The sequence below is a fragment of the Capricornis sumatraensis genome, chromosome 17 (assembly GCF_032405125.1).
Source record: "Capricornis sumatraensis isolate serow.1 chromosome 17, serow.2, whole genome shotgun sequence".
NCBI lineage: Eukaryota > Metazoa > Chordata > Mammalia > Artiodactyla > Bovidae > Capricornis > Capricornis sumatraensis.
Window position 1 is genome coordinate 25,641,648 of NC_091085.1, and position 24,487 is coordinate 25,666,134.

Genomic DNA, 24,487 nt, shown 5'->3' on the forward strand with positions numbered 1-24,487 from the left:
GTATATCAGTTAAATTTTCCACAGTTTGTTGTGATCTACACAGTCAAAGGCTTTGGAATAGTCAGTAAAGCAAAAGTAGATGTTTTTCTGGAACTCTTGGTTTTTCTATGATCCAATGGATGTTGGCAATTTAATCTCTGGTTTCTCTGCATTTTCTAGCTCTTCCTCTGCCTTTTCTAAATTATTTCTTTTACCTGTACATATTTTTACATGGTCTTCAAACAACAGTTTGAATTAAGAGCTAAATGCATTAAAAATTTTGGTTCAAATGTAAAAGATAAAACCTGTTGGTCAGTATACTAGGTATCAAAGAAAGTGAGGAGAAGGTAATGGCACCCCACTCCAGTACTCTTGCCTGGAAAATCCCATGGATGGAGGAGCCTGGTAGGCTGCAGTCCATGGGGTCGCTGAGTCGGACACGACTGAGCGACTTCACTTTCACTTTTCACTTTCATGCATTGGAGAAGGAAATGGCAACCCACTCCAATGTTCTTGCCTGGAGAATCCCAGGGATGGGGGAGCCTGGTGGGCTGCCGTCTCTGGGGTCGCACAGAGTCGGACACGACTGAAACAACTTAGCAGCAAAGAAAGTGAAGTCACTCAGTCGTGTCCAGCTCTTTGCGACCCCATGGACTGTAGGCCTACCAGCCTCCTCCATCCATGGGATTTTCCAGACAAGAATACTGGAGTAGGTGGCCATAAGAGATCAGCAAAAGCCAGTTGTTTGCAACTACCAGATACGTTCTAAGCTTCCCAGGGACCTATAGCGTAGGTGTTCTGTTACAGATATAAAACTGAGGCATAGAGGTTAATTTGCTTCAAAATCATTTAGAATGACTCTTTGAACTTGGCTCTTTGAGCCTGCTCTGCAGCTCCTGGCCTCAGGGGACTGTTTAAACCTGTTAGGTAGGGTGAGGAGGATAGATCTGGAGTCTAAAAACCTCAGTCTAAGAGTCCCTGTTTCCCCAAAAGTGTGATCTTGAACTGGTCAGGTCACTTCTAAAATATTAGGATTCTCTTTTCCTCACAGGGTTGTGAGGATTTACTATGCTACTGTGTGTAAACAAACTTTGGGAACTGTAAGAGGTCCTCTCAAATGTAAGGTATAATAATAGGTCACCTTGGATAAATAGCTTGTCTTCTTTGAGCTTCATCTATAAACTGAGAATAACCACAGCATGTTATGTGACTGTTGTGAAGGTGAAATTAGACCATGCATATGATGGATGCCTATAAATCATATGATGGATTAATGCCCAGTTCCTGGAACGCCAAAATCAATCAAACTGATACTATTCAACACACCTTCATTTTCAGTTATCTGGTTCATGTAGGAAGATTTTGGTAAATCCCTAGGGTGGGGATCTGAAAGAAACTCTCAGAGGAAAGAGAAGTGGCTAAACTACCTTCTCTCGTACCCTCTCCCGCCTTGCAATCATCCCCTTCCTCACCCTAATTTACAGATTGAGAACTGAGGACAAGGGTCTAAGGGTACCTGGCTTTATCTGGCATTCTCAGGGTTAGGCGCCCACGCAGCGTGGCCGCCGTACCACGCAGTTCCGCGCCTCCACCCGCCAGGGGGCGCTCGGCCCGACGTCGGCCCCGGGAGCTGCGCGGCTTGGAGGAGGCGGAGCCCAGGAAGCCAGGCAAGATGGCGCCGTCCGCCTTTTTGCGCCCATTGTGGAAGCTGTTGGCCCCGGCCAGGTTCCCGAGTGTCTGTAAGTATCCTTCCTCGAGCAGGCCGGCCCGAGCTTCCATCCTGCCGTTCCCAGGGTGAGCCCAGCCCTGCCAGGGCAGGAGGGGACTGCGCCCGGGCTCGTCCTGCGGTGACCTTCGCCGACCCTCGTCCCGGAGCCCACGCCTGCCTCCACCCGCGACTCTCGGCTCCTCATCACCCGCCGCCCACCCTCCTCCCAGTGCCACCGACCCCCCTGGGTCTGTGCGAGTGGACTTAGACGGGGGAAAGGGGAACCCTTCCGTGGGCGCTTCCGAGCCGTCTGAGGTTCGCAAAAGCCAATATAGAGGGTTTGAAGGCGTCCTGGACGACAGAGGCCACGGTCTCACTCGACCTCTCTGAACCTCTCCGTGGCTGTTTAAATGAGGAAGTAGAAGCGGGGATGAAATGCGATTATCCGCATTTAAATGGCAGGTTTATTCCTACAAGGCCCTAAGTTACAGATTTGGAGACCCTTTCTGTCCCCTTTCAGCTTCATCGCGGTCAAAGTTCTACATTCAGGAACCGCCACATGGCAGTCCTAACTGGCTGAAAGTTGGATTGACCTTGGGCACCTCCGTTTTTTTGTGGATCTATGTAAGTACTTTCTCCCTTCAGTCGTGCCAATCCAACCTATTTCTCCATGAGGGAAATCCTAAGGACTAAAAAATGTTAAGATTTCAGAGGCAGGTACACACTACTATATTTAAAATAGGTAACCAGCGAGAACCTACTCTATAGCACGGAGAACTCGGCTCAGTATTCTATAATAACCTAAATAGGAAAAGAATTTGAAAAAGAATAGATACTTGTATGAGTATAACTGAATCACTTTGCTGTACACCTGTAACACATCATTGTTAATCAAATATAAAACAAAATAAACATTTTTTAAGTGTAACCAAGATGAAACTTATGTCATTGTTCCTTTGCATGGTTTTGTGAACGGCAGTTTTACTACATATTATTTATCCTGTATTTCTTAATGAAGATGGAGACAGGTTGAGTTTTATGAAGGCACTTTTTTCAGATGCCATAGGAACAGATCATAAGTGAAAAAGAAGGGGGCAACAGAAGATGAGTTGATTGTATGGTATCACCAACTTAATGGATTTGAATTTGAGCAAACTCTGGAAGATAGTGAAGGACAGGGGAGCCTGGCATGCTGCGGTCCGTGGGTTCACAAAGAGTCAGACATGACCTAGCAACTGAACAACTAATACAAATTAAATCCCATTAAATTTGTTAGACATTAGATTTTAACAGTGTAAATACACTGTTGGAAATTATACCTTTTTGTTTACTGTATGCCAAATGCTTTACCTATAAAAACTTACTTAATGTTTTCTAAATACAACACTATGTGGTAGTACTATTATTATTGACCTTTTATGGATGAAGAAAACACTTGGAGAAGTTAATTTGCTAAACCCAGTTCTCCCTAACTACAGAGCTACACTGTAGACCACTGTGAAATAGCGTCTTTCTATAGATGAATTTTTTAAAAGTTGACTTAAAGTATTGATGCTCCGTTAGCATTTAAATTTTTTGTTTTGTGGCTAATGGTTTTGAAACTTTCTCCACTGCTGCCTGCCTTCAACTCCTAGACCTGTATTTGGGATTTTTTTCGTTAAAGTGATTCAGCCCTTTGACATAAAAAGGAGTAAAAGATACTGAAAGTCAATTACAACTTAGTAACTAATCCTTTTTTAATGGGGAAGGAAATGGCAACCCGCTCCAGTTTTCTTGCCTAGGAAATGCCATGAACAGAGGAGCCGGGCTGGGCTACAAGACCATGGGGTCAGACAGGACTTAGTGACTGAACAACAACAATCCCTTTTAAATAATGTTTGCTATAATGTAATTTTGTATGTTCTTAAAGTTTTCCTAAAAAAGAAACATGTTGCTGAGAGCTCTGATTGGTAATGAATCGTTGCAACAAATGTCACCCTGTATTAAGGCATTGTTCCAGTTGCATAATCTGTCAGACAGTTATTCTAAGAAAGTGGCTGCCCTCCATGACATCTAATTAACACGTATATAATTGGGGAGTGCAGGTTGGTCATTCACTCACAGTATGAAACTTCTAAGGTTAGAAGTATAATACACATCCACCAACCTCATTTAATAAGCGAGTTCTGCTTTGTCGTGTTGGTTTGGCCCCTCTGTGGTAAGGCATTCCAGTTCATTAATTACCCACTGAATGAAGTAATTTATTTGCAGAAGTTGGATTTAAACTTTGGAGGGTTGCCTTCTCAAATTAGTATGTCAGATTGTGGTGAACAAGTATATATCATTCATTGTTTTGGGACTTTTTTATCCTTTAACATTTTATTTCTAACTAATTCTTTTAATGTGTCCTCATTTCTCTTGTGAAATATAAATATCAACTGTTGGTTTCCTTCTTTTAAGTTGCCAGGAAAATTACATTTCTGATTTTAACTGTTACCTACTTCTAGCTCATCAAACAACATAATGAAGATGTTTTAGAGTATAAAAGAAGAAATGGGTTGGAATAAACTTTGGAAATACTAAAACAGTAAGTATACAATTTTATAGGATGAACAGGAGGATGCAGTTTGACCTCTTTAAATGTGTTTTGCTTATTATTTTATCAGGTTTATACTTTTCAGCACCTATATTCCTGTCTTTGAAAAATTTATGAGTTTTTAGTACCTGGTTCAGATATCTCTTAGCATAGTCATTTTTAACCATTATGCTTTAACTGCATTCAAAGGAAGTTGTGCTTAAGGGTGAAACCGAAATCATATTTTCTTAAATCTAATAGTGTTGTACACAGTGCCTTTCTAGCACTTAGGACAGGTTATCATTGCTTGTGTATGACTTTCTTAATATGTCTTTGTCATATACCACACGAGTGTAAAATTCAATGAAAACAGGGCATTCAATTGTTAAAAAAAGTTTTAAACTGCATGATGATTTTGTTATGATTGTTGCTACAGCTAATACCTAGTTGGACAATTCATAATAAAACCTAGCTATGTATATGGGTGCCATATTTCTGAAAATCCTTTTAAAGCAATCCTGTATTGAGCCTTTTGTAAAGGGAAAAATCACTTTTCTAAATCTCAGCTTCCGTGGATTAGGTTGATTAAACTAGGTAACTTAGATCTGCTGGATAATAAGATAGTAGTCACTAATACTTACCACCTCGCCCACCCAAACTGCTTCAGTCAACCAGTCAAGATAAGTATGAAATAGGTATTTAAATTGAAACCAGATGCTTTTGCTTACTCCTGTAGTTGGGATGAAAAAAAAATGTTTTTTGCTAAAACTTAGATTAAAATGAGGAGTTGATATTTTTTTGTGGATTTGGTTTTTAAACTTCCCCTGCTGCTATAAGATGAATTATTCAAAATGGTGTAATTTTAATATTATTTCTGCTGGTTAATGCTATAGCTTTCTTTTCTTTTTTTCATTATAGGTGTGTTCCATATAGTGATTATAGCAGTTCCTCTGGATTCATGAATCTGTTGAGTTGTAAACGTGAGAGAAAGAATTACGTGTGACTATGTTAAGTCAGCATTTGTGTTTTACATAATTAAATTAAAAAATACTTCTGTGTTCTTCAGATTATGTATATTGTGACAATGTATAGAATGTCAGTTCTAAGGTAAATTATTAAAAGTATTTTAATGTGGAACGTGCCATCTGATAATAGGGTCAATGATAATTAAGGACACATTGGTAAGAAAACTTTTTAAGGATATAGATTTTTTAAAAGTCACTGCTGGAGAATTTACTCCTTATATCAACTTTTACTTTCTAATCAAAGCATTTACTCTTTAGTGATCAGGGTGGTAGAGCTACTCCTATTGTCTAAAATACTAAAGAACCCAAATACTGTTTTCTTCTAGAGGAGAAAGTGAAGGTGAATCCTCTTCAAAAAGAGTTTCTTCTGACTCCATTTCCTTGAATTTGGATGATTTTCATTTGGGTAACAGTTTTTACACCTATGTGGCCACACACAGTCTGTGGCCTCTTTTTGCTAACATGAATTTTATCCAGTGAATAGCAGACTAATTCAAAAAGTGAGGGAGGCAGGGTTGGTGGAAGTTAATAGACACAAATTAACAAACACATCATTTATCCCTCATCAGAACCCTTTCTTATGAATCAGTTAAAATTTATTTATATGCCATTTCACTCCATTCTGATGTTAAATAGAAAGTTTCATTGACTTCATGTGTGTCTGGGGCTCTGGCCAGCACTTATCCTGGGAGATTGATTGCTCAATGTCTTTGGAAGTTATTTCCAAACATAAATTCACAGTTAAATTATTTCAGAATAAGTGTTTAATCCAAATTCAGTGAAAGACCAAATATAAATAGTAACTATTAGCATTTGTCAGTTCAAAGTTTTAGCTGGTAGAAGCGGAAAGGACCTTAGGGGTCATATAGACCAGTTTCATAATTTTACATGTGCAAAAACCAGAGGCAAAAAGTCCTTTGCCCAGCATCAGTGGAAAGTAGAATAATGGATCCTTAAAGATGACCGTGTCCTATTCCCTGGAGTTTGTGTATATGTTAGGTTTTATGGCAAAGGGGAGTTAAAGTGGCATATAGAATTAAATTTGCTAATCAGACATACAGATAGATTATTCTGGATTATCTGGCTGGGCCCAATGTAATCACAAGGGTCCTTATAAGTGGAAGAGGGAGGCACCAGAGTGTGTCAGAGTAATGTGACTAGAGGATTCAGTCAGCTGTGGCTAGCTTTGAAAAGGGCAGAGAGCCAAGGAATGGAGAAGACAAAGAACTTCTCCCCCAGAGCCTCCAGAAAGGAACTCAGACTTGCTGACACCTTGATTTTAGCCCAGTGAGACCCATGTTGGATTTCTCACTTACAGAAATATAAGATGGATAAATTTTTGTTGTTTTAAACCACTAAGCTTGTTAACAGCAGCAGTAGAAAACTATTATTGTCAAATTGTATTGGACCAAGAAGTCAGGTACCAACTCCCAATTCAAAGAACTTTAAAAGAAACACTTAAAATTCACATCCCTAAAGGAAGCAGAAAACTCTAAGACACTTTAAATTCTGGAAGCTGATAGCCTCAGTTGGAAATAAAATACAGCTTTAATACGCAAGATCTACTGTACATCAGGCCTTGAAAATATCGCTACCCTGTGTGGACTTTGATCTTGATTGTGCCAGTGTCACCACATGGAGAGCCATCATGAAGACTGGAGCTGTCCAAAAGAATCTTCTGCAGCGATGGAAATGTTCTGTCTGTGCTAACCAATGCAGTAGCCCCTACTTCCATGTGACTATTGAGTGTTTATTTCATTTTAATTCTTTTAAATAGCCACACAGGGCTGTTGGCTGCAGTATTGAACGGTAGAGGTGCAGATTCTGAGTAACACCTCCTAGAGTTGTGCCACATAGGGGCACTGGTAGAAGATGGTTTCTAAACTGTTGAAACCTAACTCAAATTATATTAAACTAACAAAAATTAAGAGGCTACAGAATGACTCTAAGACTCCCTTAACAGGCATGCACCTGTGCCCAGGAATAATTGAAGCCTGGAACTCAAATGTCATCAAGACTTTTGGTCCTGGCTCTGCTCTCTGTATATCTGCTTTATTGCCTTTACACACAGACCATCTCTTCCCCAGTTCACATTCTAAAGAGAAGGCCACAATCAATAGCCCCTGGATTTACACCTCAGTTTAAGAGAGAGCTGAACTGAACAAGAATCATTTTGATACTAAATACCTAAGAGAAACTTGGCCGAATGACAGTTCCTTTAGCAATAACATAAAAGAACTTCCATAAAAAAGATGCAGGCAAAATCATATGTCCAATGCTGTCAAGTTTTTTAGGTCAGAATCAGAGCTTTTTTTTTTTTTTTTTTTCAGATTTAGTATCTGTGAGATAGTCATTTAAATTATTTTCTTAAGTTGCAGTAGAAAAAAAAAAAAGCTTTATGAGCTTAGTTTTAAGAAGTTGTGGTTCATGTTTTGGCCCCAAAAAGATAAGTGAAGTCCTGACCCCCAGTATCTCAGATTGTTACCTTGTTTGGACACAGGAGATTTGCAAATGAGTGCATTGGAGTAGTGTGTGTGCTTAGTTGTATCCGCCAGGCTCCTCTGACCATGGAAATTTTCAGGCAAGAATACTGGAGTGGGTTGCCATTTCCTTCTCTGCGGGACCTTACCTACCCAGGGATTGAACCCACGTTTCCTGTGTCTCCTGCATTGCAGGAGGATCCTTTATCCACTGAGCCATTGGGGAAGCCCTTTGTAAAATGGATCCTTAATCCAATATGACCGATGCATTTCTAAGAAGAAAAGAGGCAGAGAAGATAACCTTAAATAAGGGAGGCAGAGATTGGAGTGCTGCGTCTGCAAAGCAAGGAGGAATGGTAAACATCAGGAGCTGGAAGAGGCAAGAGAGGATTCTTGCCTGCAGGTTTCATGCCTTGATTTCAGACTTCTAACCTCCAGAACTGTGAGAATAAATTTTGTTGTTTTAAACCATCCAAGTTTGTAGTCATTTGTTTTGGTAGCCTTAGGAAAATAATATGGAAATGGTAGGGAATGTCATGTTTCTTTTACTGCAGAAGAGAAAGTGGATAGATGAGAGGAGTGCTGAGGAACCTCCAAGAAGAATTACCGTCTTGATTACCCTTTCTCCATTTTATTGAAGTATTTTAGGCCATTAAAAGGGTGCTTATCAGCACCTTCTCAATTGCTTGCCAATCTGTCTTCCTAGACACTTTTTAAAAAGCACTTATTTGGCTGCACAGGAGTCTTAGTTGTGGCATGCAGCATCTTTAGTTGGAGCAGGTGAGATCTAGTTCCCTGACCAGGGATTGAACCCCACCCTCTGCTTTGGGAGCACAGAAGTCCACCATCAGGGAAGTCCCCCTATATTCTAAATTGTTTTACCTTATATCCATATTGATCTGTTGAAAGTACAAGTTATAGCCTAGGGATTTAATATTAAGAAAAACAAAGCTGTTTCTAGCTTTCTATGGAGTCTAGGAAGTCAGTCTTCGAAAATTGCCTTTAATTATATGGAACTTAAGCCTTGAATAAGTATTAATATTGTCAGTAGAGGATTCTTAAAATATGTTTTCGAAATTAATATTGTCAACAATCACAATTAGGCGGAAATCATTAGACAAACCAATTTAACTCCAACCCTAGATTCTTGTTTTCCCAACAAGACCAAGAAAAATTGTCAAGGATGTGCTCAAGGGCAGCATTATAAACAATGTGACTAACAGCTGGGAAACTTGTCTGAGCCTTACAGAGTCATCTGTAGCAAAGACCTACTGTTAAAATTCTCTTGGGGTTCTGGAGAAACAGCTTGCTATAGAATGAATTTGACAACCCAGAGGCATGTCCTCTCTTGGGAAGTATTTCATCAAGATGTGAAAAGAGGCTGGCATCAAAATGGAAAGCCACATATCTTACAAGAGCAGTAGTTCAGTTCAGTCGCTCAGTCGTGTCCGACTCTGCGACCCCATGAATCGCAGCACGCCAGGCCTCCCTGTCCATCACCAACTCCCGGAGTTCACCCAAACTCATGTCCATCGAGTTGGTGATGCCATCCAGCCATCTCATCCTCTGTCGTCCCCTTCTCCTGCCCCCAATCCCTCCCAGCATCAAGAGCAGTAGAGTAGGTAGCAAATCCCCTTTGATCGAGAGGCACAAGCTTAAAGCTAAGATGAAAAGGGATCTGGAGAAGTAGCACTGTTTATCTCACAGTTCTTGCCTCTCTCAGCTAGGATGGCCACATCCAACATAGAGGACACAGTATGTTTATCTCACAGTTCTTGCCTCTCTCAGCTAGGATGGCCACATCCAACATAGAGGACACAGTAAACGCCCCACTGGACTTTACCATATGATGAGAAGGTGGAATATTGTCATATGCACACTGAGCAGCTTCAGAACATTGTAAGGGAAACTTGAGCTTCAGCTTAGGCTGGAAGTCAGAAGCTAGCACTGCCTCCCCCAACTAGCTGAGCACATTTTATACCTAATGTGCTTTTGCACTTCCCAAAACCCTATGAGTAAAGGAATTACCCACATTTTCCTCAGACCAGTAAATTAGAACAGGTATGTGACTCCCAAACTAAGACTGTTAACAGTGTTATACTACCTTGATTTTTTTCATGTGTAATACAAGGATAATCAACATTCCTCTGCCTACTCCTTAGGCTTGTGTAGAGGACGAAGTACAGATGTGACAACATGTTGGGAAAAATTTTAAAGCCCGATATACATGTGAGTTGGGCTTCCCTAGTAGCTCAGCTGGTAAAGAATCCTCCTGCAATGCAAGAGACCCTGGTTCAATTCCTGGGTGGGGAAGTTCCCCTGAAGACAGGATAGATGACCCATTCCAGTATTCTTGGGCTTCCCTGGTGGCTCAGAGGTTCAAAGAATCTGCCTGCAATGTAGGACACCTGGTTTCAATCCCTGGGTTAGGAAGATACACTGGAGGAGAGCATAGAAATCCACTCCAGTATTCTTGCCTGGAGAATTCCCATGGACAGAGGAGCCTGGCAAGCTACAGTCCATTGGGTTGCAAAGAGACACGACTGAGCAAAACACAGCACATACATGTGAGTTATTTTTGTATTTGAATTAGTTGGTTTGCATTGTTTAAACCAGTTTGGCTCCAACCAGTGCTCTTCTTTTACATTTATTATTGATATCTGGTCAGAGATATCTTTGTGATCATTGACCCCCATTAATGGGAGGCTTGGCAGCCACTGCTGAGAAGAAAACATTGCTTCCATGTATGTCTCTGTAACCTGAAACTGTGAGCAGTACTAGAAATCACTTGTTCCTTGAAGAACGCCCCGGAACGCCAGCGATAAGATACTTGGTAAATATTTGTGAAATAGATTATAAGCAATCCTCAGCATCTAGAACACATATGTTGTAGGCATTCTGATAGATCCTGATAGGCAGTGTGAGTGACTGACCGCAGGTGGCTGCTGTGGAACCTGGGGATCCAGAGAAGCTCAGTCTATCCTGAGACCCTGAGTCTACATTGGAATTCCGAAGGGAGAGATCTAGAACGGTGTTCTGGGAGCCATTACCATTTACAGGTGTTTACTCAGAGAGAATCCTGTTTTAGGGAAGCTGCCAGTACACTAAATACCAGGATAATGTATACACTAGTTCTTTTTCTTTTTTTGACTGTGTCACCCCTCTTGCAATATCTTGGTTCCCTGACCGTAGATTGAACCCAGGCCCCCGGCAGTGAAAGAGCCTAGTCCTAACCACTGGACTGCCAGGGAATTCCCTGGCATTCTTTTTTTCCTCCCTAGATTAATTTATTTAAATGCATTTACTGCCTTTGACTATTTCCTCTCCCTGGAAACTTTCAAAATTCAGACCTAAGTAGGCCAAAGAAAGAATGAGCTGTAGTGGTAGACAGGTTTTTTTTTTTTTTAATCCAGCAGCACCAAATTGGAAATGGTTGGGAGCTCTCCCCACTGATTTGATTCTATTTGTCAGTCTGTTCTATCTGCTGGCAGTTCATTCTAAGATGTGTGCTTGATGCTGGCCAAAGGTAGCAAGTATACTAATATGCATTTTGTTGTATTTCAGGACTACCTAACTTCTTGGTAGATGGTCTGGGCCTAGCCCCATCTTCCAGGCTTGGAAGTCTAAATTTGACCTCTCATTAACAGCTTGCCTAATTGCTCTTAAGATTTAGTCGCTAGGAATAGCTCATTATTCTGACCATCAAAAAATAAAAAAACCAGTTCTGATCATTGACTTGTACTCGTTAAATGAGAGTATATTAAATATTAGAATTGGGTTAAAACTAGAACCTCTGAGGAATGTTTAGTTATTTGCATAGTGAATGAGCAAATATTTTGCCTGTAATATGCCCAGAGAACTTGAAACTAGAAGGACCATGTTCATGTCCTTAAAAAAAAAAGTCACCGCCATTGTTTGCTAAATGGAATAATTGCCACCTTCCTCAGAGGGGTGAAATGAAAATTAAAAGAGAAAATTATGTGAAAATGCTTTCTAAACTGTCAAATGCCAAACATGCATAAGGGGTTATTACAGTAGGAAATGGTCCCTTTCAAAGGTTGATCATTTCAGGGAAGTCCCAAAGATTAATCATTTAAGAAATGTTATAAGCATAAATTACTAGTTTCCGTATTCAAACTATGACAGATTCTTGAAGATATGATGAGGAAAGTAATTGAAATTTGGAGGAAAAGCCTAATTAGTGTTTTTAATTGATTTGGAAATACTAGTTTCACATCCCAGAGAAGGAAATGGCAACTCACTCCAGTATTCTTGCCTGGAGAATCCCGTGGACAGAGAAGCCTGGCCGGCTGCTGTCCATGGGGTCGCACAGAGTCGAACACGACTGAAGCGACTTAGCAGCAGCAGCAGTTTCACATCCCATAGAGGAATATGCAGCAGTTTTGGAGATTACATTTTAAAATTGTAATAGTGAATTGCCTAGAGAGTCAGCCATTACCTGGGAATTTTCGTAGGATTCTGAACATCACCCAGAGCACCAGTGGAATGCTGAGGCTGTCTCTCTTTGATTCGTCTTCTGGGAGCTTGCAGCTACCCTTTCCACTCCTAGGAATGCTTGTGGCGTACATGAGATAAAGTGGGTTCCGATTTCATGGGGCATAATCAGTCATGTCTGTCTTATTCCAGATGAGAGGTCCGAAACATTTCCAGTCCACTCCGAGTGGAAGATAAGGCAGTGGGCAGGCAGATGACAGCGACTTCACGTTTCCCTATCCCGATACTGAGGTGCCGCCGTCAGCTGAGTTCTCAGGCCCAGGAAAAAGCAACAGAGTCTGGAGATAAGAGTTGAGGGAAGATGGTGCAGAAGACCAACCCCTATGCACATCCCCAGAGACCGCCGGGGCGGGGCGGGCAGGGGTCGGCGCCCCTCCCTGGGGCGGGGCTCGCAGCCCCGCAGCCGGCTCAGGGCTAGAGAGGCTGCTTCGCTGCTAGCAGCTGGCGCGATGTACCTCCGCCGGGCGGTCTCCAAGACCCTGGCGCTCCCACTGAGGGCGCCCCCAGGCCCCGCGCCGCTCCGGAAAGACGGTGAGTCCCAGGTGTCGACCGGGGATCCTCTCCCGGCGTCCAAGCCTGAGGACAGGTGCCTCGCGCACAGATTGCGGGGGCGCCCCCAGTACCCATCTGCCCTTGGTGGGTCAAATCCATCCCTAGGCAGCAGAAGCCTGAAGTTGATGGGCGAGAGATGGGAGAGAATGGCCGGGAAATCTCCCCGAAATTCTTGGATATCTTGGAAGTAGGGAACCTTTCCTGCGCGGGCTTCTGAATCCGGACTAGATTTCCTGAGTTCGAATCTTGATCTTGGGCAAGTGATTTAACTTCAGTTTTCTCAACTGGTAAATGGACAAAAATTGTTGTGAGTTTTAATGAATTATTACGTAGTTAGAAGCGCTTAGAAAACTGCCTGGCTAACGTAGGCATAGCTTCCCACTGGTATTGACAGAGGGACCAGGGCGTTCTCCATCTTTACGAGGATGCAGAGGTATTGGTGGGCAGATGGTCACAGATCTGGGGGCCAGGCGGGTTGCGGGAGGCAGTGTCGGTCCAGTAGAAATTGGGTAACTGCTCTTGAGAAATAAACTCCAGACTTGGCCAGGACTCGGCCCGCGCGGGCCGTGGCATCCCCGCTGAGGAAGCGGCTTCGTCGCACCTTCTTTGGGGGCTGCACAGAAAACTGGAGCTCACCAGCTGTTCGACTGCGGCGCCCCTGGATCTGTCACCCGTAGATTTTCTAGAACATGGGGAAAGGGACATATTTCCTAGAAGTGAAATGGCAGTGCGACTTCTTAAATAAAACTTGACACGTACGAAAGCGCCTAGCATAGGGCCTGGGACATCGCAGATGCTTAAGTGTGAGCACTGAGAGCATCTTTCCCCGGCAGCCGGCGACCCTGGATCCAGGTCCGCGCCACCGGAGAACTTCTGCCCCGGCCGGCTCATTCCTAATCCCCATACGTCTCCCCTGTCCTTTCTATCCCTGATTGGGGCGCCGGCTCTTAGACAACCTCATGGGAAATTCTTGGTTCTCCCTTCACTTTGCCTCTCTCCTAAGCATAGATCGTGCTTAGGAGTCGGGGAGAGGGGAAAGAGAAAGACTCCGGCGGAAAATTCCATGGCCCATTTCCACACATCCTCCCCTCACTTTGATTAAGCCTGTGGTGGTGATTAGTGGTAGTGGGAGGGGAGCAAGGTCTGCCTAACTAGCATTATTTTTCCTCTTAAAATGCTCCTGGGAAGAAATTGCTTCCATTAACAGAAATAAGGAGACTTCGTTTTCCTTGATCTTTATGCCGAGTAAGATAGAGCAGGTTTTCCGCTGGTGCAATAAGAGGAAACCATTCATTTGAAATTTCTGAAGATAACGGGGGAGATAGACGAGCCTCCTGACCATGGCCTTTCGCGTTATCTCACCGCAGCCCTCACCGGACACCCGGACAAGCATATATATCTTTTAATTTTTTTGGGTAGCTACACATATTTCAGATAATTACTTGGGGCAAAAGAAAAGCAGTTTTAAAATTCTAAATAGGTTAGCAATACTGGTTGTAGCAGTACTACAAAAAAGGACCAGTACTTTTTCTCATTTTCACCTAATTTTTTGATTGAAGTATTTTCAGAGTTGTTAATTGTCTGAAAATTTCGCTTTGGTCATGAGCATTAACTTTTTATTGGTTCTTTCAACTTTGATGAAAAATGTAATTGATTCAGTTTATTGAAGGATTAAATTTTTACTGTGCCTCATCAAATTTTGTTCTCTGGTTTTTGCTTAAAAAATGTAAAATTTTAATGAGTAAATAAATTAGGTTTATAGTAAATCACTGGAAAAACTCAGGGGCAAAATAGAAGTCACTGATAAATCCTATCACTTAGTGAATACCACTGTTTATTTGTATTTTAGTGTACACAGTGTTCCACACCATTTTTTCTCCCTGCATTTTTTTCTTTTGTACATTGCTTCCACAAATCTGGGATAGTCCTATAAAGATTACTTTCCTGTAACTTTTCACTTAATATATTGTAAATATTTTCTCATATAGTCTTCTGCAAAAATTAAAATATTTATGTTTCATATTATGAATATGCTAAAATTTACCTAATGCTTGCTGAATATTTATTTCTCATTTTACTGCTTATTTGAATATCTTTGTCTTAATTTTCTTTGTATTTGTCTTTACTTAAACATTTGTAATTTTCTCTATTTCTTCCTGTTAAAAAAACCTTTATGATATTTATGCCTGGTTGCTGACTATGATAACTACATATTCCCTATTTAATAACAGATATATTTTTAAACCAACAAAAGCGCCACTAGAAGTCTAAGACATAACTTCTTACCATAGCCTCTCTGGGCAAATCTGTGGAAAAAAAATGTTTTTTTCCTAAGCAATGATCATTTATATGCAAACTAAGAACATATATACAAAATCTTTCCAGTTTTGCTACTACAGAGATTTGTAGTTTGTGAAGATGTCTTAAGATTTGCCTTCTGCAAATCAGAGCTTCTTCCCGGTCCCCACACCCTTATTCTCTGTGTCAGGTCACATCAAAATACTTTGCATTTTCCTCATCACACAGGCCTCATGTTTTTGCACACGCTCTGCCTTCTGCCTCCAGCGCCATTTTCCCTCCCCTTATTTATCTGACAAACTCCTCCTTTCCCTCAAAGCTAGGTCATGTCTCTTCAACTGTGACAGTTACACTGAGCCGGCTGGCTGAGTTCTTTCACTGCATTTTCCCGCTGTTGTTGCTTCGGCTTTCATATTTCATCTATTACATCATTTGTCATACTGCGTTGCAGTTATTTGCCTACAGTAACTTGTCTCTACATCTTTTCCTTCTTTTTTGAGGCTAGGGACCTGGTGTGTTGTGCTTACAGTCATATTTTTGTTAAGATTATTTAATTAATTTATTTATTTTTGGCTGTGCCTCAAGGCATGTGGGATTCTAGTTCCCCAATCAGGGATTGAACCCACACTTTTTGCATTGCAAGTGCAGAGTCTTAACCATTGGACTGCCAGAGAGGTCCCTTCAGTTATACTCTTAATTCTTCTAACAATGCCAAACACATTACTGTCCAACTGTTTGTCAAATGAGTAATAAATGTCTCTACTTGTTTATCTTTAAAATAGAGAATTTTAGCTTTAAGCTTCTTCTAGCTTTGAGTTTATTATAAAAAATTTCAACTCCATAGCATACAGTATATACAAATTCTAGCACTACACAGTTAATATATTTAAGTAGAGTAGCGTAGTACCTTATCTATTTCTATTAGTTTGTACAAAATTGCCCTTCTATTTTAGATATGAACTTATTGGCAACATTTGTCTTTAAAAAGTTTATATCTGCCCATCTTTAAAGGTTTTATATTAGAAGAATTAAAGTTTCTATGTCTGCATTTGTGTTATAGATTTATAGAAACATGTTGTATTTGCACATACATTTTTATTTAACACAAAAATTTTAAGCACAAATTACTTAATTCATTTTAAAAAATAACCTTTTCCATTGAATGCTGTGGTATAGTATATATAATAAATGGATTTCTTTTGCTAACCTGTATTTCATTTGACTGTTAAAATTGTTTAGTGCTTTTGTCATTTCTCCTTACTCACGCCTGCATTCCTCCTAAGAAAAGCATGATGCTGAGCATCAAGATGACAGGTTTCATAAGTAATTATCAAATCAGATTGAGAAAAATGTCAAGTGGAATTATTGCCCTACCTTGTAATACTGTATTCCTTTAAGCTAAAATCAGTTGATGTTAATATAGTCTATGCTTACTGAGGGGAAAAAAAAATTTTTTTATGTAATCATTTAAAATAGTTTTGCCCATGGTGGAGCTAACTGTGGTTAAACTTGTTTTCGTAGCATCTCTTCGCTGGATATCATCTAACAAATTCCCTGGATCGTCTGGATCAAATATGATCTATTATCTGGTTGTAGGTGTCACAGTCAGTGCTGGTGGATATTATGTAAGTGATTAAATAACCTTGGGGTTCAGGAATTCATATATTTTACAACCTGTGGTAAAACTCAAAGCAATGTCAAGATCAGGACCTACGAGTAATTGAATATACAAGATTATGAAAAAGGAATTTAAGTATAAAATGCTTAATACCGCTAAGTATGGATTACTTCCAGTAAAAAACTTGTTATTATAAATACGAGTTATATATAAATACTAATACGTTATTATAAATACTATACGTTATTATAAATACGAGTAGTACTAATGGCTGACATTTGAGACCATATTTCAGACTCATGATTCATTTAATAATTACAGCAATTCTTTAAGGTAAGTACTATTAATAACATTCACCAAGAACTGTTTTGAGAGAGAAACTTTTAAAAAACTTCATAGACTTTATTTTAAAGACGAGTTTTAGGTTAACAGAAAAATAAGCAGGAAGTGCAGAGAATTCCCATATTCCCCCCTTAACCCTCTGACCCCCTTTTCCTTATCAACAACCTCCCCTTAGTGAGCTACAGTTTCTTACAACTGATGAGTCGATACTGATACACTGTTATTACCTGAAGTCTGCAATTTACATGAGAGTGCACTCTTAGTGTTGTACATTATATGGATCTTGACAAAGATATAATGACATGTATTCACCATACCGCCTTTCCTGGTGGCTCAGCGGTAAAGAATCTGCTTGCAATGCAGAAGTCTCAGGAGAGGCAGACTCAATCCCTGGGTCCGGAAGATGCCCTGGAGCAGAGCATGGCAGCCCACTCCAGTATTCTTGCCTGGAGAATCTCCATGGACAGAGGAGCCTGGTGGGCTCAGTCTGTAGTATCACAAAGAGTCGGACACGACTGAAGCAACTTCGCATGCAAACATACACCTTCACCGTTTCAGCAGCGTACAGTCTCACTGCCCTAAAAATCCTCTGTGCTCCAAGTAGTCATTCTTCCTTCCTTCCCCACAATCTTTTTATTGTCTCCATAGTTTTTATTAGCTTTATATTTTTTTGTTAAAAAATAATATTTGTCAATGTTGTTTTAAAAAATTCAAAATACCCACATATATATAGCATCAAAAGAATGTTTTCCTGCCTGGTTTCCCTTATTCACTCCCTGCCCATAATCACTATAAAACAGTGCTTTTAATAGTATGATTTCGAAGCTAAAAAAAAAAACTGAAACAGGGAATTCCCTAGCAGTCCAGTGGTTAGGACTCAGCACATTCAGAGTTGTGGGCACAGTTCGATCCTTGGTCAGGGAACTAAGATCCCAAAAACTGTGCAGTGTGGCCAAAATAATAATAATAATAATTCTATTAAATTGAATCATTCCTCATTTTGTCATAAACTTTCTAAATTGAAATTGAATCTTTATTATGAATAAAAGTAGAATAAGTATTATTCTTCAGAAACCATAAGACTACACAATCACTACATTTTGGTTTGACACTACAGAAATTTTTAGTCTTAATTAGGAGCAGTTTGTAGGACTATGAAGACAATGAAACCAAAACGCATATTCTAATCTTCAGGAATTTGAAAGCCTCAAGAATCTATAAAGTTCATAGATGTCATTTTTATTATTGTCCTCCTCTAATCTGCTTTCACTCTTACCTAGATTCCTTTGCTTTTACCATCTTTCCACTGCTTAATATTGAATTCACTGCCCACAGCTACTCTAGTCAGATATAGGCCACTGGATAAAACAGATTAAACTAGGTCATGTGATTATGTGGGAAGCTGGAAGACTGAATTTCATCTGGACATCGCCACATCCCTAATTATGCTTACTAGTGCCAGACATGAACCTCTCCAGTCCGTTAAATCTTTCTTTGCAAAAGCAGGAATAAACTGGACGGTTAGAAACTGGCTACTCGTGAGAGCTCTTTCTGGGCTTGTTCTCTGACAGTGGGAGTGGAAATTGGACAAGGCAATGCTCTCTAAGTCCCTTTCCACCTCTAAGATTATATAGTTTTAATTTTGAATGTTGGAAGCCTTAATTCCCAAGAATCTTAGGCTACTTTCAGGAGGAAATACAGAATGTGAAGCACTCCAAAAACCTGTATTCTTATAATATTATTCTATCATATTAGAATAATATTATCCTAATATGGAATAATAAATTCTATATTAGATTTAATCCAAATTGAATCTACAGATGTTCTGTAGCCAAGAACACTTTTTCATTTCCAAGTAAAACCTACTATGAGAGCCTCTTAAAATCTGAGAAGGGCCCAGGTCACTTCAATTTTTTGAGAGTCCAGCTATATTTTAAAAAAATTATTTATTTACTTCTGGCCACCCAAGTGGCATATGGAATCTTAGTTCCTCAACCAGAGATTGAATCTGCACTCCCTGCATTGGAAGCGCAGCATCTTAACCACTGGCCCACCAGGGAAGTCCAAGGTCTGGGTATCTTGAAAAACGAAATGCCAGACTGGGTTTTAAAAGCTGTGATAGATTTTAAATGCTCATATTTAATAAATATATAATGTCATTTGGCAATTATTTCCAAAGTCTAACTCTGAGACCCTCTCTTTTAATTGATCTTTCTTCTACTCTGCTTGATTATGTTAGATTTTAAAAAGCTAGGTCCTCTAGGTCACACATGAGTGTGAGTTATTCTTATATCTCTTTGATTCTACTTTAACAGCTCAATTGTGTTTTAGCCCCTTGAACAATAAGACTAACGTCCTTGGGATGTTGCTGCTGGCATGGCCATTTCAGGGCCGTGAACTTGGGCACAGGTTCAGCTTTACTGTCCTGAGAACTGACTCAGCATATTAGTCAGGATCTCCCACCCCAGTGGGAAAATACTCCTTGCTTTTATACAAACACGTTGACTCTCTTTCCTGCTGATCCTGTTTGCTCTGTATATTTCAAAGCTAGATGGTTCACGTCAGAATTCACCAAACCCTGAGGGTTGCTTAACGCCCACTTTTGCATCATTTTCACCATGAGGTTATCCATTTTCCATTTTCATAGTTTAATTTTAACATGCCAAGAAATGGTTTGTAACTTGCATAGGAGAACTTCTAATGAGATTAATGATTATGATTATTAGACATTTAGAAAATGCTACATATACATTTGTTTTTGTTGTTTAGTTGCTCAGACTCTTTTTCCAACCCTCCAGGCTCCCCCCGTTCATGGGATTTTCCGAGCAAGAATACTAAAGTGGGTTGCCATTTCCTTTTCCAGACAATCTTCCCAGCCCAGGAGTCAAACCCATGTCTCCTGCGCTGCAGGCAGATTCTTTACCATTGAGCCACCTGGGAAGCCCCACATATAAATATACAATTTTTAAAATTTATCATCCTACCACTAAGAGAGAAATCTTTACTAACATTTTTTAAGCTGAGATAATACAAACAATATTATCTAACTAGTGAGATTTTCATTTTTAAAATATCATTGTCTAATATGAATACAGGCCAGAGATTACTGCTTGAATTGGAAATGAAAAGATGCCTGTACATTGTATCTAAGGTTAAGATAGCTTTATTCCCAATTCTGCTTTGCAAGTAACCTATGGTAAGTCATATTTCTGCTTTCAATGACTAACCCTAGAAATCTTCACTGGGCTCTACAAATCTGTCATTTTGGAAGACTTTTTGAAAACTTCTTATTGTGAGAGAATTGAGTGGAGTTTCATATGCAGTTATAATAACTAATACCAAGACAGCTTATACACCTTGCACCTCATTTCCCCTGTGCCAACATCTCTTCTAACTATAATACAATATCACCGTCAGGAGACTGACACTGATACGATCTGTAGACCTTATTCAGATTCCACGAGCTTTACGTGCACTTGTGCATGTGTTTGTGTGTGTGTGTGAACACCTAACTGCATGTATTTAGTCCCAAGCAATTTTATCACGTGTGTAGATTCATATGTTTACCACCACAGTCAAGAGACAAAGCTATTCTTTCATCACAAGGATCTCCAGTGTTGTCTTTTGTAATTGTGCTTCCTTCCCTCCTGCTCTCTTCTCCCTTCCTCCTACTTCCTGGCAACCACTAATCTATCCTCTATTTCCATATTTCTTATCATTTCAAAAATGTTACCCACCCCGCAAATAACATTAAGTAGATGGAGTCTGAAGGTATGTAACCTTTTGAGACTGGCTTTTTTCACTCAGCATGATTTACCTGGAGATTCATCCAAATGGTTTCCTGTACCTATAGTTCACTCCTTTTATCTATAGTTCATCCCTTTTAGGGCAGAGCAGGATCCCATGTCATGGGCGCGCCTCAGCCTGTGTAACCAACCAGCCTGTGTAGGACTTCTGGACCACTTCCAATTTTTTTGGCTATTACAATTAAAGCTACCATGAATGTGTGTGTGTTCCCGTTTTTGTGTGCTCAAAAATTTCTGCTTCTCTGAGATGAATGCCAGGGGATATTTTTAAATGCCTATCAGAATATTTTTTACTCTAGAATAATTTATTACTTTCTTCTTTGTCTTTATCTACTTTGTGTGTTTTCAGTTATCTTTGACCTCTCTCACAGCATTTCTTTCTTTTCTTTTTTAAATTTAATTTGGCTGTGAGGCTTGTGGATTCTTTGCTCCCCCAGCAGGGATAGAATGTACAGCCCCTGCATTGGAAGGGTGGAGCCTTAACCGCTGGACAACCAGGGAAATCCCTCTTTATTTTTAGAAAGGATTCTACTTAATGACAAAGATTTCCAAAGAGGAAATAAAAAAAATAGATGGTGTGTATTGGTTTTTCCTGTTTGAACTGTATATACCTTTAAACTTGGCATGGTGAACCTTCTTGCTCAAGAAATAAATTTAAGCACACATTCACTTTCAGACTTACAAGAGAGTCACATCAGGGAAGGCCAAACGCAGTGATCATGTAACAGATTTGAAAGAAAAAACCAAAGCGGAGTTACATCCACCTCAAGGTAAAGTGAATTCACTATTTTCTTTTTCCTTGAGGCACTGATTTTCATCATCATAGTCTAGTGATGAACACTATTTGATTTTGGCTTCTTTACTTAGTCCAGAATGGCTGTGGGTAGGAGTTCGTTCAAAAAGGAAAAGTCCAACCAAAGCCTAAAGACATTTTGGATGTGTGTGCTTGGTAAATGAAAACATTATACATTTAAACTGCTGACAAGCATCTTTGACTTCTTTGTGTGATAACATTACTTTTCCCCTACTCAGGTTCCCATTCATGCCTATAAGCTTGACCTTTCATTTCTCTTGTTATTTTTTTAAGTTATGAAACTCATTTTGTTTCAATTTTGGCTAAGACCATCTGTGTGCAGTGACATTAATAGAGTCAGTCATCTCTACTGAGTCCCTCAGTTCAGATGATTGATAAAATAGCAATTAGTAAGAAGAGAAACTTCATATTTTCACCCTAATGTATACTTTTTGCCTTAAAGTGCTTGCTTTATATCATACTTTCTTCCATTTCAGCTATCACGTCATTATTATCAAATACTATGATCACTATTAAGGGACAAGGAAAATAGCTTCTTATGCACCAGTGTTAACCTTTTTGTCATGAGAACAAAAGGAGAATATCATTAATAAACATATTGAATATAATCATGAGATGGTTGACTATAATAATACAAAAATACAGAATTTCCATAGCATTTCCTTGGTTTTAACCGTTTTCACATATATTATTTTAGTCAATCCTCCCAATAACTTTGTTAGGTAGATATTATTAATATACCCATTTTACAGGAGACAAAAACTGAGGTTGAGGGAGGATTAGTGACTCTTCAAAGTCATCAGTAAGTTGGTTATTTTCCCATGCTATTGCACATGACTCATGGCCTGTTTATTTTCATGACCTGTATTTGAATAAATAATACATGTAAATTATTATTTTTTAAAGTTCGAGAGTTTCCAAACGGTGTGCAAAATAGCAGACTCCCCATTTTTCCTCTCCAGAGGCAACCAGTAACACCAATTTCTTTGTGTCCTCCTGGAGAGTCTTTACAAATATAACTATTTAGGTTTCATCTTACCTTCCTTTTGTCCTATCACAAATAGTACCATACATGTACACTGCTCTTTTCCACTTAACAGACTACCTTGAAGACCATTTCATATTGGTACTTATTGATTTGTCTCAGTTTTTAATTTTTATATATTTATTAAAAAAAATTTTTTTTGGCGGCAAGGCAGCACATGCAGTACCTTACTTCCCTGACCAGGGACAGAACCCACACCCTTGGTAGTGGAAGTACAGAGCCCTAACCTTTGGGCTGCCAGGGAATTCCCTGACTCAGCTTTTAAGATGACTGTAGAGTGTCCACTGTATTCCCGTGCTCTTTAACACTTTTTTTAATGGACTGAATTTTAAAGGTGAAAAAGAGAACCTTGTGGGTGCTGAGGAAGCCAGTTTAGAAGCCCCTGAAGTATCATCAACGGAAACTTCTCTGGTGCTTACTGAAGAGATTCCCGATGCTCCAGCTGTGGTCGTAAAAGAGGCGCCCCCCTGTCCAGATGACGCCGAGGCTGCCCCTGCGGAGAGCGTGGCGGTCGGTGCGGAACCTAGGTCGGAGATGACAGAAGCCGCGACAGTGGAGACAGCAGAGGTCAGCACTGAAACGACCTCGGAGGTCACGAGCGCAGCTCCGGAGGAAGCTGCTGCCGTGGGTAGTGATGAAGGTACATCAGAGAACGAAAGCCGTGGTGAATGTGCTGAACTGGAAGAAAATTCTCCAGTTGAGTCAGAATCCTCTGCAGGGGAGGATTTACAGGAAGAAGCCTGTGCAGGTTCTGAAGCCACCTCAGCCCAAGGCTAATCTCATGCTGATTGACACCTCAGCCAAAAACGCCTTAGAGGGGCTGATAGGTGTTTTTGTAGTTTTAGTAACCCTAGATTAAAAAAAAAAGCTTCTTTTCTGGAAAATGGTATTGTGCCTTGAGGATTTTTGTTTTTGTTATCTGCTGATCGATTTCAGAATGGAGAAATTTGAGATTTTACATGTCTGAATAGTTTTCTGCTCTCTGGGATCAGAGTATGACATGGCAGTAAAGAGCTTAAAGAATTTCATCTGTGAATTTAAATTTTATGTGACAGAGATTGAGCTATCTTTATAACCTGCATTCACATTAATTTTGCTCTAACTTTACCTTTCTTTAATGTATGTAAATCTAGGTTCTTGAGGTTTAATTTGAACTCTAAATAAATTTGGAAAATCTTTAGTGCTTCTATTATTATTCACTCACATCTATATGTATGAATAGTATACATTAACGTGCACACATATAACATCACATGAACATTGCAGTGTTATCAAAGAAAACATAATCTATGGAAAACTCTGTGTATGGCAATATGTATATCCTTTCTCCCATCTATGTTACATGGGGACTGTGCCGATATTTTCCGTATTAGCTTAGTTCTCTTTGAGCAGTGTTTATTGAGGACTTACACTTCGTGCTAGGGATCATTCATTCATTCCCATATTCAGCAAGTATTAACTGAGCATGTATAATTTACCAGGCACTGTTTAAGTGCTGAGATTTTTTAAAAAAGCAAAAATTCCTGCCCTTCCCAGCTCATGTTCTAGGGTATGTATATATTAATAAATACTCTGTGCTGTGCTTATTCGCTCAGTCATGTTCCTCTCTTTGTGACCCCATGGATTGTAGCCCACCAGGCTCCTCTGTCCTTGGGGATTCTCTAGGCAAAAATACTGGAGTGGGTTGCCATGCCCTCCTCCAGGGAATCGTCCCAGCCCAGGGATCAAACCCAGGTCAACAGATAATAAAT

The 24,487-nt window shown here is 39.9% G+C and overlaps 2 protein-coding genes across 2 annotated transcripts; both read left to right on the forward strand.

The window, feature by feature from the left end:
* Window positions 1-1,642: 1,642 nt before the first annotated feature.
* NDUFC1 (NADH:ubiquinone oxidoreductase subunit C1) lies at window positions 1,643-8,178 on the forward strand. Its single transcript, XM_068989848.1, has 4 exons — window positions 1,643-1,718; window positions 2,208-2,311; window positions 4,174-4,253; window positions 5,160-8,178. Exons 1-3 carry the CDS (start codon window positions 1,652-1,654, stop codon window positions 4,231-4,233), a joined length of 231 nt encoding a protein of 76 aa, XP_068845949.1. The 5' UTR covers window positions 1,643-1,651; the 3' UTR covers window positions 4,234-4,253; window positions 5,160-8,178.
* A 4,509-nt stretch (window positions 8,179-12,687) lies between these two features.
* Window positions 12,688-23,513, forward strand: MGARP (mitochondria localized glutamic acid rich protein). The gene is made up of 4 exons (XM_068990277.1): window positions 12,688-12,792; window positions 16,633-16,736; window positions 21,554-21,647; window positions 23,071-23,513. The coding sequence occupies exons 1-4, from the start codon at window positions 12,711-12,713 to the stop codon at window positions 23,511-23,513; spliced, it is 723 nt and encodes a 240-aa protein (XP_068846378.1). The 5' UTR covers window positions 12,688-12,710.
* Window positions 23,514-24,487: the final 974 nt, after the last annotated feature.

Coding starts and splice junctions, on each gene's coding strand:
- NDUFC1 (XM_068989848.1), top strand. CDS start 1,652: ATGGCGCCGTCCGCCTTTTTGCGCCCATTGTGGAAGCTGTTGGCCCCG. Junction 1,719..2,207: donor GGCCAGGTTCCCGAGTGTCT/GTAAGTATCCTT, acceptor GTCCCCTTTCAG/CTTCATCGCGGTCAAAGTTC. Junction 2,312..4,173: donor CCGTTTTTTTGTGGATCTAT/GTAAGTACTTTC, acceptor ACCTACTTCTAG/CTCATCAAACAACATAATGA.
- MGARP (XM_068990277.1), top strand. CDS start 12,711: ATGTACCTCCGCCGGGCGGTCTCCAAGACCCTGGCGCTCCCACTGAGG. Junction 12,793..16,632: donor CGCGCCGCTCCGGAAAGACG/GTGAGTCCCAGG, acceptor TTGTTTTCGTAG/CATCTCTTCGCTGGATATCA. Junction 16,737..21,553: donor TCAGTGCTGGTGGATATTAT/GTAAGTGATTAA, acceptor ATTCACTTTCAG/ACTTACAAGAGAGTCACATC.